General features: G+C 42.6%; 1 protein-coding gene across 1 annotated transcript in view; it reads right to left on the minus strand.

Moving 5' to 3' along the window:
- The window catches only part of ctnnd2 (catenin delta 2), a 162,762-nt gene extending 145,919 nt beyond the window's left edge, over nucleotides 1-16,843 (minus strand). The window contains exon 1 of the mRNA XM_022768920.1: nucleotides 16,757-16,843. Coding sequence (XP_022624641.1) covers nucleotides 16,757-16,843 — 87 coding nt within the window. The remainder of the gene's footprint in view (nucleotides 1-16,756) is intronic.
- Between the last annotated feature and the right edge of the window lie 903 nt (nucleotides 16,844-17,746).

A 17,746-nucleotide genomic window follows, 5' to 3' on the forward strand; every position in this document is an offset into this window, starting at 1 on the left:
CACACACACACACACACACACACACACACACACACACACACACACACACACACACATACCTAACCTACACCGAGTTGTGACATGGTAAGACTTTTTTCTTTTTCATACCAACAGCCTCTCTTCTCTACACAGACGGAGAATTTGAAAGCACATGAAACTGATTTATGTCTCTGTAGCAACAGGTCAATTATAACAGTGTATTTTGTATTGTGCAGTCAGGGCCCAGTATTTATAACAGCTAAATTTAAGTGTGAAATCATTTCGTTTGCATGAAATCCCCATTTTCAGTGGATTTGTCCGTCTTGTCAGTAGCTTCAGAGAAAAAGAGGCTATAATATTAGCTGTGTTGTACCATCCACTTTGATATCACCCTCTGTAAAGGAACATTTTAGTGATCTGCCTCTGAATAAAAACTGTTGCACAAGAGACAGATAGTCCGCAGTTAGCATCCCAGTTAGCATCCCAGAAACCTTGCTAGCAAACTGTCACAGTAATCCAGCTAGCTTGGTATCCTGCAGTGATTGGCTAGGGCTACAGCATGTCCTCGTGTCACTACACTATGCAAGTCACACACGCGCGAACATAAATGATTAACAACAACGTAAGGCCGGCCATCTTTGAACCATCTTCTCACAGTCTGGAGGAGACACAACAAAACTGCTCTCACTTCTCCCACACTGTCGGTACGGCTGTAACTAAGGCGGCTCAGAACTAGCTGGCCAAAGCTAGCCTGAGTTAGCCGCAGACAGCTTCTGTCGTAAAATGGTGTGTGTGTGTGTGTGTGTGCGACTCACATCGTGCAGTGACTCGCGTCGTGATGCGAGTCGATCGTAAAGCGGCATCCTCCATTAGCTAGCATGCTAACTGGCTCTCCGGCTACATGCTAACTGGCTCAACGAGGGGAAAATATAACACAAAAATTTGCTTTTTAGCACAACGCCATCAATATACGCCATGACTTTACAGTTGAACCGCAAAAACAATGTTATTCATCTATTGAAGAACACAAACTTAAAACAGTCACAGCATATTTTGCATTACGCTGTAAGGGCTCAGTCAGACCAGCATTTACAACAGCAGGGAGAGCAAAGTTAGTTCGCTTCAATGGAGTCACCACAATAAAAACAGAGGGCACAATCAAATTAGCCTTGTTGCACCATCCATCTTTATTCAACTTGTCAATTTAATTGCTTGTTCATTTTAATTATATTTTGTTCATGTGCTTTAAGATGAGCAAGTCTCAAAAAAAAAAAAAAAAAAAACCTATGGAGAAGCAAAGTGACAAAACAAGCATTCACAACCATCTCTTACCCAGATACAATCCGACTTAAAATTCGAACCCACGGTTTCCCAACAGGTGTCACACTCCCTTCCTAAAGCACCAAGAAAACACCCTGTGAAAATCTCCTTCGGCCCTTGTCCACACAGCATCTAAAATCCTTTTTCTTTGTCCTCGCTTTCCTCCGTCCTGACTCGTCAACTTCCCCTCTCCCTGAGTGACACCAACAAACAGTTATGACATCCCAGCTAATATGTGCTGCATGCAAAAGCTCCAGCCTGTCAACCGCTCACTGTAGATACGGTCGGTTCATCCAGAGCAAACGGGGTGAACTTTTCCCCCTTCCCTCAGCTCCTTAGTCGAAGCTGCTCTCAGTAGCTTTGTGAAAACGAAGACGAAAAAATTTAAGCCGTAAACTTTTTATCATCACTTAAAACTCAACTGACATAAAATACTTGGTGAACACGGCCCAAGGTTTTCATGCAGAGTGGAGTTTGCAGAGTTGTCACGTGTTTTAGAGGAACTGAATTCACGGAATCAAATTATAAGCAGACCGTGTTTAATGAAACATAAAATCTTCACTGGATCAAATCAGTGTTGAGCTGAATTATTACACAATAACCAGAGGGCGCTGAATTAGATATTGCAATCAGCGGACATGTTTCTCCAATTAAGATGGAGAAATGGTTTCAACCGCATTATTGTTTTATTGAGCGAAACACCGAACAAGCAAAGTGCCTGCAACTGTTAACCCAGCCGTAGTTTGGTGCGTTACGGCGGCTGGTTACAGAGCTTTTCTTTATCCAAACCTTGGGTCTGAGGATGGAGGGTATCACATGCTGTACAGACTGTAAAGCCCCTATGAGGGAAGCTTGTGATTTAGGTCTATGTAAGTATAATTGACTTCACTCGATGTGTCCCCAGGTAGCTATCATGTCGCCAGTCAGCTCGCCAGCTCCGGTAGTTCGCTAACAAGCCCCCAAGAAGGCACGAAGAATTACATTTAATTACATCACTTTACCACCTGCCTACAAGCCTTCACCTTACATTTAAACTGAGAGTCATTTTTCATTTTGTAGTTGTATTTTATTGGTTAATGTGCTGTGAGATAAGCAAAAAAAAATAAATAAATAAGGCACAACCATCTCTTACCCAGAAACAATCTGACTCGAAATTTAAATCCATGGCTTCCCGACAAAGCACCAAGTTCTTCAGCCGTTCTCAACACTTTTCTTTGTTCTTTGCTTTCCTTTATCCTTGTCCACTTTCCCTCTCCATCTCTCTCTCTCTCTCTCTCTCTCTGAATGACACTGTCCAAACCAATCATGACATCCCAGCAAACACATGCTGCATGCAAAAGCTCCTGCAGCCTCCAGTCATTTCTTTATTCAAATTTGGATTGGCTCAGTTTACACGGCCGTTTGGCTGCAGACACACTGACCACAGGTTTAATCGCACCCAGGCGGACCACGGGCCGAGCACTTGGCTGAAACCAGACACATCGCAGAGTGTAAATACGCGGCATCTCTCGACATGCATGTCAGTGTGTGTGTGTGTGTGTGTGTGTGTGTGTGTGTTTGATATTACATTGATACGGGGAGAACCACTCAGCTTGTGAAAGCAGGTGTATGAAGTCGTCTTGGTTCTGGAGAAGCTTTGTCAAGTCTTAGACGATAACTCAGACGGTGTCCTCAGGGTTATCAACGTTTACAAATTTATAACAGAGCGCCTGTGATATAAACTGGGGGCATGGACTCAGAAAGATGTGGGTCTTTAACTCAGCCTTTTGTTTTTTCCCCCAGCTTTATGGAATAGCGCCACTAAATCACTGGAGGAGTAGAGAGCCGGAAACATTCACAGTTTAAATGCACAACAATTCCAATAACATAAAATGTCACAGTTCAGGCTGAAGGTGCAACTCGTAAGCGTGGGTGGAGGTGGTGGTGATGGTGGCCGAGGCTTCAGCCGCCGTTACGTTTGCCAGAGGTCAGAGTACGTCCTGCGGGCAGCGCTACAGTGGCAGACTGGACGCGACAGTGACTCGCTATCGCAGAGTAGTATTAAAAGACAGGACGGGCTGGGGGCTAGCTGGTTAGCATGCTAACTTCAGTGGTAGAGAGTTGGCATTGGCACAAGTTTTTTTTCTTTGTAAGTAAACAAATACCAGTGCTAATGCTAGCTACGGAGCAATTGTAAAAATGTACATTTAGCACATTTTACAGGACCACAATTAAGTGTTTGCAAGTTTTAACTACAGATCATGTACTTAACGTTTTCAAATGCACAATTTAGAATTTGATCTCCGTTCAATTTCAATTGCCATTAAACATACACTGATTTGACAAACTGACTTTGCTTATGTTGCGTCATCCCTCATAATGATGTCAACAATATTACATCAGCTTTGTGTGGTAATGCAGTTTAAAGGAGTGTTCAAGTTTAGTGTTTTGTGCCTCCATTAAATTATGGGACTCATAAAAGACAGATGTAAAACAGAACAGTTCAAATCAAAGCAGCAGCAGCAGCAGACGCCGTGTTATCCTGATTTTTTTTAGTCTCGCGTGTGAGTCAGGCTACAAAATCTCTCTCTGTTATAAATCTGAAGTCTGTGAACACAAACCGAGATAAACCTGACAACATCACCATGAGTTACTTTGTCAGACTTGACAACGCCGTTGTTGAACCAGACGAGACTACACAACTGTTTTCACAGACCGAGGAGAACTCTCCATGATAAGTAAACTGACTTTTATGTGTAAAACCAGGAGAATTTTTCCATTTACGTGACAAACTTTTATCCAGATGGATTACATAACTCAAAAGGTCGGCTGAATGATTTTCGTGCTGATATGAGCAGAAACCAACGGAGGTGATGAATAATAAATGGGCTAATATATTAAAAAGAACACTTACAGTCCTCCAAGGGTTTACAATACACAATGTACTGCTGCAGTACAACATGTTCATCACTCACTGGATGATATCAGCTGGAAAAAAAACTGTCACTTGGATAAAACTCAACATTTTCCAAGCTATTCTTTTTAAGCTCGATAAAAATTCTTGGTCTTTGGAGTTTGGGAAAACGCAACTGTAAAACTACACAGCACAGCCAGAAAATGAGTTCAACCAACTTTATTTAAGTCAGCGTATGAATTACATGATCATATGTTGTGGCCTCCACTGTCTCTCCACATGCAGCTGCTAAAATGGCTAAAAAATAATAATATCTATATGCGTCTTCATGTCATGTGTCATATTCAGATTCAGCCGCGAGGCACGAGACTCGGGTGAGATGTGCGTCTGTAATGCGAGCGGCAGCGTCTGGTGCTGAAAACTGAAGAGCCACGAAAACTGCAGTTCCTGAAAAGGGCCACTAGAGGCTGGCTCCAAAAACGAGTCAACCCCCCAGAGACTGCCATGTTAAAATGTTCAACGTTACAGCAGAATTAAACATGTTTACAGCCTGGTACAACAAATGGCTAGCTTCATGACTACATAACTATACAGAGGGGTTAATTCTTTCATATAACTCACTCGTAAATTTTATCAGGGCTCAGAGTTAGCTAGCCGTCTGCCTGGCGTCATCTCAGCTAATCCGAGTGGCTGAACGTGACCTCTCCGCCGTGTCTGCTGCGTTGGCGCTTTTTGGAGGATTCCTGACTCAGATATCAGACATGATAACATGGTTTTGTTGTGCATTTAATTGACCGAGGAAGTCTGTGCTCCCGTATTTTGAGGTGAGTATAATTAAAAACCTGGTTCTGTCGGTGGGCCGTCACAGGAACACTTACATGGAGTTTTTTTAACTCAACTTGCAAACAAAACACAATTTCAATACATGAAATAATGAGTGGCTGTAATCTTGATCAGGTGTGATGCAAATAAATGAAAACAAAAGGAAAACTAATTTAACATTTAAAATGCAGGTGTTATGAACTGCACCAGCGAGGGGCTTTATCGGTGTGGACGCATCTGTGTGTGTGTGTGTTGCGTGCGCGAGTAATCATAGCTTGATAAGCAGCTAAGTAAAAAGGACAACAATTAACTATGTCTTAACGAGCAGGTTCTACAAATCAAGTGGTCGTCAGCTGATTGTATTAGTAAAGATTCAGCTGTGATGTGAGCTTATTAATGGAGACAGAGAGTTAGTGTTGCAGCCACTGGCTTACAGGAACAGGCTGGCCCCTGAAAACCCCATTAAAGCAATTAGTAAAGTAAAATAAATGACTGTAGGACAGTGGTGGGCTGCATGGGGAGCGAAGTTGGTGTGTATGTATATGTGTGTGTTCACGCTGTAGCCATCTCTCTCTCTCTCTCTGTCTCTAGTGTAAAGCGGTCTAATTGTGCCCCGTGGTGTCCGCTTGGCATTTAGTTGTTTCGGGGGCGGGGGGGCTGTTCAATGAGAAAATGTCAAGGTGGCTGTATAAGCTAAGACCGCTGCTGTCGGGAGCTATTGTTTTAGGCCGGGGAAATTATTAAGTACATCCAGTCAGTCACAAAATTGTCCTGGAGGCAGAGGAAAACAAGTCCACACGAGAGAGCGAGAGGTGAGATGAAATAAAAGAAAGGGGGAAGACAGATTCAAGGAGATTTAACGCTCTGCCGATACCAAAACTACTTAAATGCTCATCCCAAACCAGACAGATTTGTCTTGTTTTACGATAACTGCGGCTGAAGATCCGGGCTTTAATTCCTCTCCTCACCACCGTCTGTGTGTCCAAAACCCCCACCACCACCACCACCGTGAAGACAGCACTGAAATTGGTTTTAAGCACAGGGTTAGAAGCGTCAAAAATTATGAGCAAGTGTAAAATAAATTCACTGTGCTGCAAAATAGGAAAAAGTGTTCTCCCAGCATCAAGGTAGAACTGTTTATTTTTAACTTAAAGGATGTTAAATGCTGAGAGCCAGGGCAAACGAGGTAAACATCTAAAGGGTAAGAGTTCTCGGGAGTTTTCTTGACATTGTTGCTTTAATAACACTGAAACACCTTGTGGTCTTGGTATTTTTATCTCAGTTTATTGCCTGTTGCTGGGAAGATTGCCAACACTACCCCTCCCAGCACAACACACTGCATCTGCAGGTGCCGTTTGGAAAAAGAAGGAAAAAAACAAGCAGCTCTGCCCAATAAAAAGCTGTTCCGTCCTCGGTGGAAACGGTTTCACCAGACAGATTCGGGAACAAGATGAAAACCGAACTTTTAAAGGCTTGGATGAGATCACATTCTTTATCCGCAACACCCGCGTGGTTCTCGAGAATCGTCACTCGCGGCCGGAGCGCTGGTCTGATTCAACTGTGAACGTGTAGCCAAGAAAACGTCCTTGCTCCATTTTATTTTATCAAGGATGCTTTGGACTTGTGTGGCCTGAAACAGCTGATGTGCTGTTAAATAAATATATCCTAGTAAAGGATTCATGATTTGAGGGAGTTTCCAAACTAAAGTGGTAAAAGTCTTCTGGTTTCGGTTTCCCAAATGCGTCTTATAGGAGAGTGAACTGAAAATCTTTTACGCTGCTGGTTGGAGAAAAACAAGACGTGTGAATCTGCCGACTTTGGCTCTCTACAAAATTACAAAAGGCACGTTAAAGGTCCCATAGCTACACTTTTCTGGTGATTTATTTGAAGTGTCGATCCACAAGGGCGGGGCTGGGGGGGCGTGCCTGAGAGCGTTGTGACATCACAAAGTTCCAGAAGTCCTGACGGCTGGTTTTAAGGCTCAGTTTCTGAATACAGGCTGTGTGCATTTCTCTGTGGACTGAGGCTTTGATACTTTCACAGTATTAATATAGAAGCTAGAGCTGATCTATAATCACACTACACATGGACACAGACCTTTACACTGGATGGGACCTTTAAACAATTTTATGTTATTGACAAAATGATTACTCTGATTACTAATAATGACCTGAACGTACAAGCAACTCCAGGTGATGGTGGAGGACATAAGCCAGACTCACAATAGTTATAATTTTTGTCCTACAAGTGTTATTATGATTTTTCCAGGCGAGGAATTTACCATTAAGATTTTTTAAAATAATGCCCACTTGACGATTTGCTCCAGGACGATGTGACATGTCATCTCAGCCGGTCATTATCCAACGTCATCCCCATGTAATTAATACACACAGTAAACATTTTAGCTGTAATCACATTATACTATAACACTTCCCTAAGTGAGACATTACTTCCCAACACTGGTGGAGAGAGTCCTTCAAAGTCCGTCCCTATAAGTCATAACTGCTCTCAAGCTAAAATCATATACATCTACATCATGTCGGGTTTGTGTATTTGTAGATGATTGCATGTTTAAAAAACACGCGGCTTCACAAGGGCAAGATCAATAAAACAGGTCAGGGAGAAAAAATGGCAAAATTATTCATCCTGCAGCTTCTAGCGCGCTCATCTCTTTCAGTGACGTCAAAAGAAGTCAGTTTACCTCAGAGGCTGGGCTTTGATCAAGGACGGCTATTAATATGCACTTTTTGAAAATGTATGAGGGATGCGCTTCCACCGCAGACGACGTGTGATGAGAGAGGAGACGGAGGAGCTGGAGACCGGCTGCTGATTCGAGCTCTGTAGGAATCCTACAGAAAGTTTAATGCCTCATGCGGTGTGCACGCAGCTCCTATACTACACACCGTCTCTGCTCTGTTGCTCCAAAAACACGTTCGTCTGAGTTGAGTGTGGCCAGCTGAGGGTGTTTTCACAGGCATGCATGTTCAACTTCAGCTTGTGATTGTTTTCCTGATTTTTTTTTTTTGTTGTTGTTGTTTGCATACTTTTCCTACTTTTTGTATCGTGTTATATTTATATTCTGAATATTTTTTCATATTCTTAAATGTTATTATATTTTTCTATCTATATTTAAGCTACCCGACCTGCAGTACTTTATATTTATTTCTTCTTACTGTGTCTATTGTTAAGCACAAAAAACACCAAAGCAAATTCCTTGCATATGAAAACCTACTTGGCAATAAACCTGAAACTTTGATAAATGATGTAATTAAAAGAAAGATGTCTGGTGTCTGCGACTGTCACAGGGGCTCTGGGACAAATATGTATGAGGATGCATGGGAATATATAATGTACAGTAAGTAAAATAAGAAAACATGCAAAGTAAATGAAAATACTTGATTTTAAAAGGTCCAATGATTCATTTTATCAATTTAGAAAGCAAATAAAGATGAAGGCCACTGCTGGTTTGCAAAGTGAGATCACACACGAGAAGGTCCACGCTTTAAAATATTAAAGATTTGAAAGAATCTTTTTTTGTTTCCACAAAACTTCTGTTGGTATGAAAAGTATAGAACATTTTGTGCTGCTGTTAAAAGTTATAAGTCATCTCGAGACCTTGTTAAATGAAATAGTTATAGTTTTGAAGATGAGTTGAGATCCATATACTGCCCACCCAATACATATATTCAAATGCAACCTTTGATTTTCAATGTTCTTCCGAGGTGATAGAGATGATAGAAAGAAGTCCAGTGTGTTGACTAATACATGCTCTGAAATCCTGGCTCAGTCTCTGCTGCTGCGTCCGTGTCTTTCTTCATTTGCCTGCAATAAAATAACCAAGATCCACCACTTGACTCAGGCTCATGAAATATAAAGTGCAGATCTTTTCCTTTGCAGTGTCAACCGTCTGCTCAGCTCTCTGCATAATATAACTAGCAGAGCTGAACTCTGTAGTCTGGAGCACTAGACACAGCTCCTCAACACAGCAAAGGCTAGAGACAGACACACACACACACACACACACACACACACACACACACACACACACACACACACACACACACACACACACACCACTACTGCCTGTCCAACCCCACTTACTAGTTTTATTTTTCTCCCTGTAGCAGGTAGCAGAGAGAAAGTTGACAGCAAGATTGAGATGACAAATGTAACAGCCCCTTGGCCATTCTCGGACCTACCCACAATGCATTGCTCTGCCTCCTGTCAGTGCTTTCCAGTTGGAGCTATAGACAGCCTGCATGTAAACGTACAGTATATGCGCCTGCACCTATGAATTAACGGTTCACTGAACACAGCTCCCAAACAGCCAATAATAGCTTAGCAACCGTAACTAAGCATGGCAGGACTGACAGGCCCTATCTACATACTGTAAAGGAATGGATTAAACTGTGTGCTTAAATAGAAAAGAAAAGAAAAAGTCCTTGACTAGCACATCTGCTGTGTAGCATTTTCCCACTGTGGAAGCTGGACATGCGTGCTATCAGAGTATGCTAACGTTAGCTGCTCTGCTACTCCAGATAGCGATACCTTTGCTAATAAGCCTTTAGCACAAAAGCATGAAAGCACACCGTTTTGAAAACACTAACAAAAGATAAGCAGCTAAACAGGGTTATCTTACATATTTCCTCCTCATTACATACAATACAACCAGTTCTACACTCCAATTAAAAGACAATGCTATTTTCTTGTACCTGGATTATCAGTTAGCGAGGATGCTAACTTTCACCCATGGGACATGTAGCTTTAGCCTCAGTTTTTTCACATTAGTTCACATTTAAGACTCTTTTTTTGCAGGATTCCCATTTCGAGACGAGTCAGCTGAAATGCTTTCAACCAATTCATGGAGCTAACATTAGCTTGATTAGCTAGCTGTCTCTAGGTGATATAATCTGTCCGCTACAGTTTCATTTTAGTAGACAAAAAAAAAAAGACCTGGTCTGCTTCAGTGTACCTCTCTCTGAAATTAATGACCCAATGTTTCATAATTACTAAGAAATTTAATGGTTAATCTGCCATTTTTATTCCTGTAAACTGCATGAGCCGCAGCAGCTAAAGGGGGGGGAGGAGCCGTGTGAGGGGTTTCTTCGGTTTACACATGCACACAGACACGAACAGATTAAAAACATATTCACTCAAAAACAATTCACATACAGCAGCACTGCATAGCAGAAACAAAAACATAAGATATTTCGTCTCATTTCTACTATGGTGCTCTGGCCTCAATTCTTCCTTCAGCTGGAAATAAATAGTAGAGGGCTTTCTCCAACGCTCGCCTCTCGCCCGTCGCACGGAGCAGACACTATGATATATCATATACTGTGATGACTATATGAATTATTCCGTTATCTCGAGAGGACAAATGCAAGTGTGGCCTTTCCCGGCTTCCCTAGACCGCCGAGATGTGCGTCACCCGAGTCTATTTTGTTTTTCATCTGCTGCGCTCAGTGAAGCACAATCCCCACAGACTCTAAAATCACACAAACCTCCTGTTGATTATATGTTGTGAACTTTTTAAATGGTACCTATCAAACCTCCTGGTGTCACTGTGAGCTGGATTCTCTCGGGCCGGCTACGGTGGGCGGAGAATTTAAAATCAATGAATTAACACGTGAAAACAAAGCCTGTTTTTCCTCCTGTGCAATCCTCACGCAGCCGACTTGAAAACTATTTATATCCAATACATTTTTTTTTTTTTTGTTGTCAATCAGCCTGGCGAAGACGATTCGTCTGGCCGCCGTCGTTCCAGCTCCTCGGGGGGCAGCTGCTGACAGACGCACAGCTGGATCTGAGTCGGTGTGGACTGAACGGATCGAAGGCTTCTCGCTGTTAATGTGGAGTCAGACCCAAAGTAACTCCCATCCCATTCCCTCCGTTCGCTCCCTTACATAAGAAGTAAAACAAAATAAATATCTGATCCCATTTGAAACCCCTTCTTATGAATATATAACTCTTTGAAGAGAACTATATTTGATCGTTTAATGAGTTATGATGGTGCTAAACAAATCTTAATTAATCCTTCATAAACAAATGAAGAGGGTAGCGGTGAGAGGGGGAGGAAAGGCTGATAGCAGCCATTATTATCACAGCAAACACAGATAAAAGAACCTAATGAATCATCAACAAGTGACTACAATTAACATCAGGTTGATTGTTTTCAAAAAGAACTATTAATCCTGTTTTTTTCTTTTATAATCTCACATGTCATAACACCAATCATAAACGGAAAGTATTTAAGTGTGTGTGCTTTAAAGTGGATTATAAATTAGGTGTGGCGCTTGCACATCAGCTTATGCAAAGAGAGAAAATGTGAAATGTAAAAGAGTAACAACCGTAACACATCAATATTTTTTTTCATAATAATGGTACTGCAGGCAACGAGATGAGTTTAATTAGACTTACAGAGAGAAAAAAAAAAAAAAGATATAACTTCAATTACCTCAGTCTAAACTGCTTTTGATTTGGATTCCTACGAGTTGTAGGTCAAACCAGAGAGAAGCTGTTTTCCACTGCAGTGCCAATTAGAGTGAACGCCATGATTCACATTAATTATCCCGTGGCTGAGAGGCTGCACAAACACCACATTCTGCCTACAAACTCAGATTTGATAAACCAGTAGAAACCCCCCCGTGTAATGGATTTTTCTTCTTTGTGTTTTCTCCCGTTGGTTGACTTCACTTCATCTCCCTCCCCCTCCTCATGAATTCCCCTATTTCCTCTCCCGCACGCACTGTCATGTTTCCCTCTGTGATGATGAGGCCGTGCATGCAACATCTCTTTACTGAACTTACTTATGTTGAGCCAGTGTTGCCGCTTGTAAAAACACAGCGGGAGGTCATGTTGCCGGCGTAATGGAAATGAAGGCTGAAGCAGTGATGTAATGCTGCTTTCAAGTTTGGGGGAATAAACACACAAACGCGAACACATGGACGCTCTCTCTAACGAGGATCACAATAAGCTTTAAGCTTTTGTCTTTTTTTAATCCTTGAAGATTTTAATTGTGTGTCAGGTTTGGTGACTGCGGTCTTATATTTGTCAAATAAAACTATCCAACTGGTTATTATAGTGAGCGAACTGCTCTGTAATCTTTCAGTTTAGTTGTGTATTTACTGAGACTACATATGCAAATGAGCTCAGCTGCAGTTCATTTGATTCGCGTGCACCACAGCGTACGGTATGATCTCACTTTTCATCGTTTCAAACAGTTGTTGAGATGCTTCAGTTTGGACGAGTTACTCACACCGGAGTAAATAGTGCAGCTGCGTATTAATACATATTTGAGCAAAAATAGTGATAATTTACAGCACCAGGGTGTTGTACGTGAGCTTGACTCAGAATATACAGTGTGAAATTGAAGTAATTTAAATAATTAATTATATCTTTACTGCTGTTATTCAAGCATTTTGTCTTTGCTAACTTCTTATTTTTGATTTCACATCTTGCTTTTCTCCAGGTGCTGAAGTTCATGTGCATTTTCCTCTGGGGCTGTGGTTTGCCATTGATTTAAATCAGGTGTAGCTACTGTATGTATATATTTTTCTTCCCCCCTGTATTTTGTGCCTGTAAATATGAACCCAAAGAAATTACAAACAGCATGAGCCAACACAAAAAAAGATGCAATATTTCCTGTAATTTGCTGCCTTTCTAACATTTTACCGGCACCACAGCTCTTTGTGGTCCTTAAATAAATGTGGACAAGCGAAACTAATATTTAGCGCCACAAAAAGGGCCGGAAGCTTCCGAAAAGAAAAGTCTGAATTACTGTTTTAAAAACAAAATTAAGTGCGTTGTTTGTTTCCTTGTCTGCTGACAGGATGAAACCGTTTTGAGGATTTATGTTAAAACACACTTTGAGAGCTGTTGCCAGGCTGCAAGCAAAATGACAGCCAATCAATACCCTTCGCCACTTTCACTTTATCTGTCATTCAGCGAGACAATATCTCAGATTTTTCAAATAGGCCACATCTCTCACACTGGAAGGAACCTCTTTCAGAGCTGGCACTTAACACCGTGCTTCCCCCAACAGCAGATGTGTTGACAGCGGCGATGATGAACGATACGAGGACAAAAGCTGACAGATGTGATAAATACGACGTCGAATGGCTAATCAATCTCATGTGGGTAGAGGGAAACGGAGGAGAAACAGCAGCAGGGATCTCCTGGTGTGAGTCAGCAGAGGCAGCGTTTACATGTGTGTGTGTGTGTGTGTGTGTGTGTGTGTGTCTGTGTGTGTGTGTGACTGCAGACTGCACGTGTGCACGTCTTTTCTCGGTCTCTCATGCCAGACCTCGTCTTTAAGAACCAAAATGAATAGGAAGGCTTTGTGTGTGTGTGTGTGTGTGTGTGTGTGTGTGTGTGTGTGTGTGTGTCTGTGTGTGTGTGTGAGACCCGAAAAAAATACACATCCCTGCTTCCTCCTTGCAGCCTGTTAACAAACACTGGCATCAGCCCAAACATATTGAAAAATTACACAGTGAAAAAAACAACAAGTGTGACAGGAAGTGACAAATGACTGACTTAAAGAAGAATAATAACCTCACTGTGGCGCAGGAGCATGAAATATAATGAATCCGGCTCGTGGAGGACGGAGGACGGAGGACGGAGGAGTGAGCAACTATCTGTTCGCCTACACTTTGTTCAAATAGCTGACACTCCCTCCATTCTTGTCTGCTCCTCTTTTTACACACTCTCATCAGAGGGCCATTACCATGCCCTAGATCATCTGTAAGTGTGTGTGTGTGTGTGTGTGTGCATGACCTGTGTGTGTGTGTATATGTCCACGTCTGCATGACCTACTTAGACTTGAAATGGTCTTTCAGAACATTGTAGTAACTCAGAGCGAAGCTTCCGTCTCAAACATGCAGAATCCATTATTTTCTCCACCCTCAGCATTTTCACTGGCTATCTTTAGCTTCCGAGTAGTTTTTCCTCACATCCTATAGTACTCAAGGACACACACAGTGTCCACAGTATCAAGTGTCCACCCACTTACTTACACACACACACACACACACACACACACACACACACACGCAGAGCCAACATTCACAGCAGTGCTATCTACTGTTACAGGAGTGCGATGTCACTGATGTAACAGTAAAGCTGTCGGACTCATGATGGACAGATAAAAAAGAAAGAGAGAATCAGCAGCAGAATTTTGTCTTCCTTTCAAAACCTGGGGCCTGTGTTACCCACAATGCAACAGCCTCATACTCACCCTCGCTATTTTGAGTGCATAAGTGCGTTCCCTTTGACAAGTATGGCGAACGCACAGTGGATTGTGAGTACCTGGATGCTGCGTTCAAAACCGGTCAAATAACCGAGTGTAAAACGATGGACACTTCTCACCCTCAGCGGACGCCATCTTGGCTGCAAAGCAGAAGCGGGAGGGACCACCAACGTTGTTTTCAAACTTGTGAAAACTGATTGATTGATTTGGGACAACACTTCCTCTATACGCTTTGCGAGGATACTGTGTTGTGTACACAGTGTACTACATGCGAGTGCAGGGACTGATTGGAGGCGCGGCGTTAGGCGCTGGGTCTCGGGTGATCCGATCACAAGTGGACAGCTCTGAAGTTCAGGTGTGAACGCACCCAAGACGCACTGAGGACGCGTTTGAGATGTGATCACTCAGAGGTGGACTGAAGGACCAACTGTTTCATTATATCTACTTCATGCTGATTGGTATTTATCCTACAGCTGAATGAAAGTAGTTTTTAAATACAGTAGTAGTGTGGCTCTGGGGGTTGGCACTGCCGCTGCAACTGTCCATCTGTTCAACACTTTGGTCCAGATTAAAATATCTAAACAACTTCCTGGTGGATTAACATTAAATTTGGCAGAGGCATGAAGGGTTTTCAGTGGTTAAACCCTCATGACTTTGGTGATCCACACCACCAGCATCAGCAGCAGGTGAACATTTCCACGTGTCCAACACCTCGGTTCACCTCTACCTCTAAAACAAATGACAAGATCCTCCTCAGAAAAGTTCCTGTCCAGTTTCCAGGCGCACAATGAGCATTACAGTACAGACTCAGGGGGCTGCGAGTGTTGTTGTAAACCTTTAATTGCATTAACGATGCGCAGATCAGCTCTGATGTCATCGATTCTGCATGTATGCATAAATTATCCACCCACCTGAACAAATTATTTTCCACGATTTGGAGACCCACACCTTTTTTTGGTAAAAAGAACCTGGTGAGGCAACAGGTATTTCCAACACCGCCTGAACACAACCTGATATTAAAATCACGAGTGCCTCTGCTGCTCAGTTCAACAGTGCAAACACAGTCTAATTCCTGCCTGATGAAAAATAAAGTTTAAAATATTTTCACATCTTAGGAAATGTAATTAACATTTTCCTCATACATTATATATTATTCCACCCATCCGCTGTTAATCCTGACGTTAACTTTCATGACCCGGCCCGATTCCTGGATTACCCACAGAGCCTGCGGATATAACTGCGATCCGTGCGGCGCTATTGAACACATCGAGATTTAACCGTCTGAAAAACAAACGAGTTAAACATTAGCAACTGTCACTAAACAAAACATGCAGCCGTGATGGTTCACGCGAACACAGCACACCTCTGTTGTAATACCTTTTCACCTTCTGATGTATCCCTGCACAGGAATGGTGACATGCATGTGTGTTACCACGGTGACGCTGCCAATGAAGACTGCTCATCAGATTGTTTCCTGAAGGTCCAGCAGATGAATCCTGAAACGATGCTAACGTCACATATCTGCTCGCTACGTTTTTACTGTTGCTTTCCCGCCACAACTGAGCTGCCACCACAGTCTTAGACTCACAGCTTTTTTGAACAGTGTAGCCGTGAAGCCACCCTTGATAAATGACCCTAGTCCGGCGCTATTAGCCTGGTTCCAGTTGGTTTTGTAATAGCCTACAATTTAGAATAAGTCTGGCGATGCTCTGCTGGAGAGAGAATCGAGCCAATTAGAGCCTTTCTTCAAGGGGACTAGTTGGTTCACTGGATAAAGACCAACTTAACACCGTCTTCTTTTTGCTCGCCTCCAGTGGTTTAAAATCTCACTTTTATCAAAACGTGAAGTAGAAGTGAACTCCACAGTGTGTCACATAGTGAAGTGCGGTTACAGGTGCAGCAGAGCTCACTCCTGACCGCTAACAGCCAGGTGACACAAGTACAACAGTTTAAAGCCAGGAAAAATGTAACATAAACAACACGTGATCTGCTATTCGTCCGTATGTCAACACATGTATAGGACAGGTATGAGGATGCACACCTTAATGCACAAGTCAGCTCGAGTCTGAACAGTTATCTCTTTAGGATTCAAAAGGCAAAACATCAAGGTGGAAACTTTGTCTTGTCCCTTTAACTGCCATGTCACACACAGTAAACCAACAAAGCTGCTCAGACTTTGACAAAATGTGGGAAATGATGCATCCCACCACATTAGAGCGTTTTCAAAATTACACCGAGCGGCTGCAGCCCGAGGCTTTTCCACTAACAGATCAAAATGTGGCGACATATTTGTGACACATTAGCTCAGATGGGCATTCAATCATTCGTGTTTACTGTGTACTGTCGCCTTGTCTCACCCTGTAAGGACAGGAGGAATTATCCTCATTTCTTTCTGGTATTCATATTTCATTAATTGTGACAACCCCAATGTGTATGCTGCATGCGCACACACACACACACACACACACAGAGAGAGAGAGAGAGATAGCTCTAACCTGTTCCTTGACGGAGGCGAGGATGGCGGAGGTGGTTTCAGACTCGGAGCCGTCTCCATTGGAGGCATTGAGGACGGGGCTCAACATGGTGGCAGCGCTGGCAGTGTCAGACGCCACCTCAGGCACTGGCATACCTCCTGGAAAACAAGGGAACATGCAACTCTTTTACTATTACTAAAGACACCCTGACATGTCACCATTTAGGCTGAGTGGCTGTCACACCCACGCTCTCCCACACTCCTGTACTCGCAGGAAACACAGATATGGACGTTACAGTGAAGGAAGAGGTGGAGACACACGGCTGCAAAGACACATACAGGATTATAGCAAAAATATAAGATCACTGACAAACCAAACTGCCAGTATATTTCTATTAATATTTGGATTCCAGCCGCGTGCGTCATTCTGACATGATAACTCTTAAAACACAGACTCTAGTGGAACATTTTGACCAGTGCTAATTGACGTGTTCTGTTATTATTTATACAGTATTTACATCTTCTCTCTGCCTCATTCATGTTCAGGGTCATGCAGAGCTGGAGCAAAGGGCAGTGACACATCCTGGACAGGTGCGCCAGTACATTACGCAACGTGAAATCTAGGCCAGTGAGAAGAAAGAGTGCAGACCTCACAGCGCTGACAGTAACATAACTGGTGGTAGGGGCAGGGATAAAAGTAACAGCAGTAGTACTGCTGCAGCACAGATTACACAAGTAGTAATTCCAGAGCACATTGTACATGTTCCAACAAAGGTATTTCCAGTCCTGATGAAAACAGGTGAAGAGATAAATACAGAAAGATAAAGAGAAATTAAGATATATAAAGATGAATAGAGTAAAACATCTGCCACACTTTTGCAGCAAACAGTGCTACAGCAGTTTGTGCACAAGCTGGTATAAAGGTGTTGTACCTGAGGTCGAGCCCACACAGCCAGAACTCCAAAGGCATGAATGTACTTTGTTCTCCAACAGTAGTATTTCAGAGTAGTAG

The sequence above is a fragment of the Seriola dumerili genome, unplaced genomic scaffold (genome assembly GCF_002260705.1).
Source record: "Seriola dumerili isolate Sdu_G_001 unplaced genomic scaffold, Sdu_1.0 BDQW01001892.1, whole genome shotgun sequence".
Lineage (NCBI taxonomy): Eukaryota > Metazoa > Chordata > Actinopteri > Carangiformes > Carangidae > Seriola > Seriola dumerili.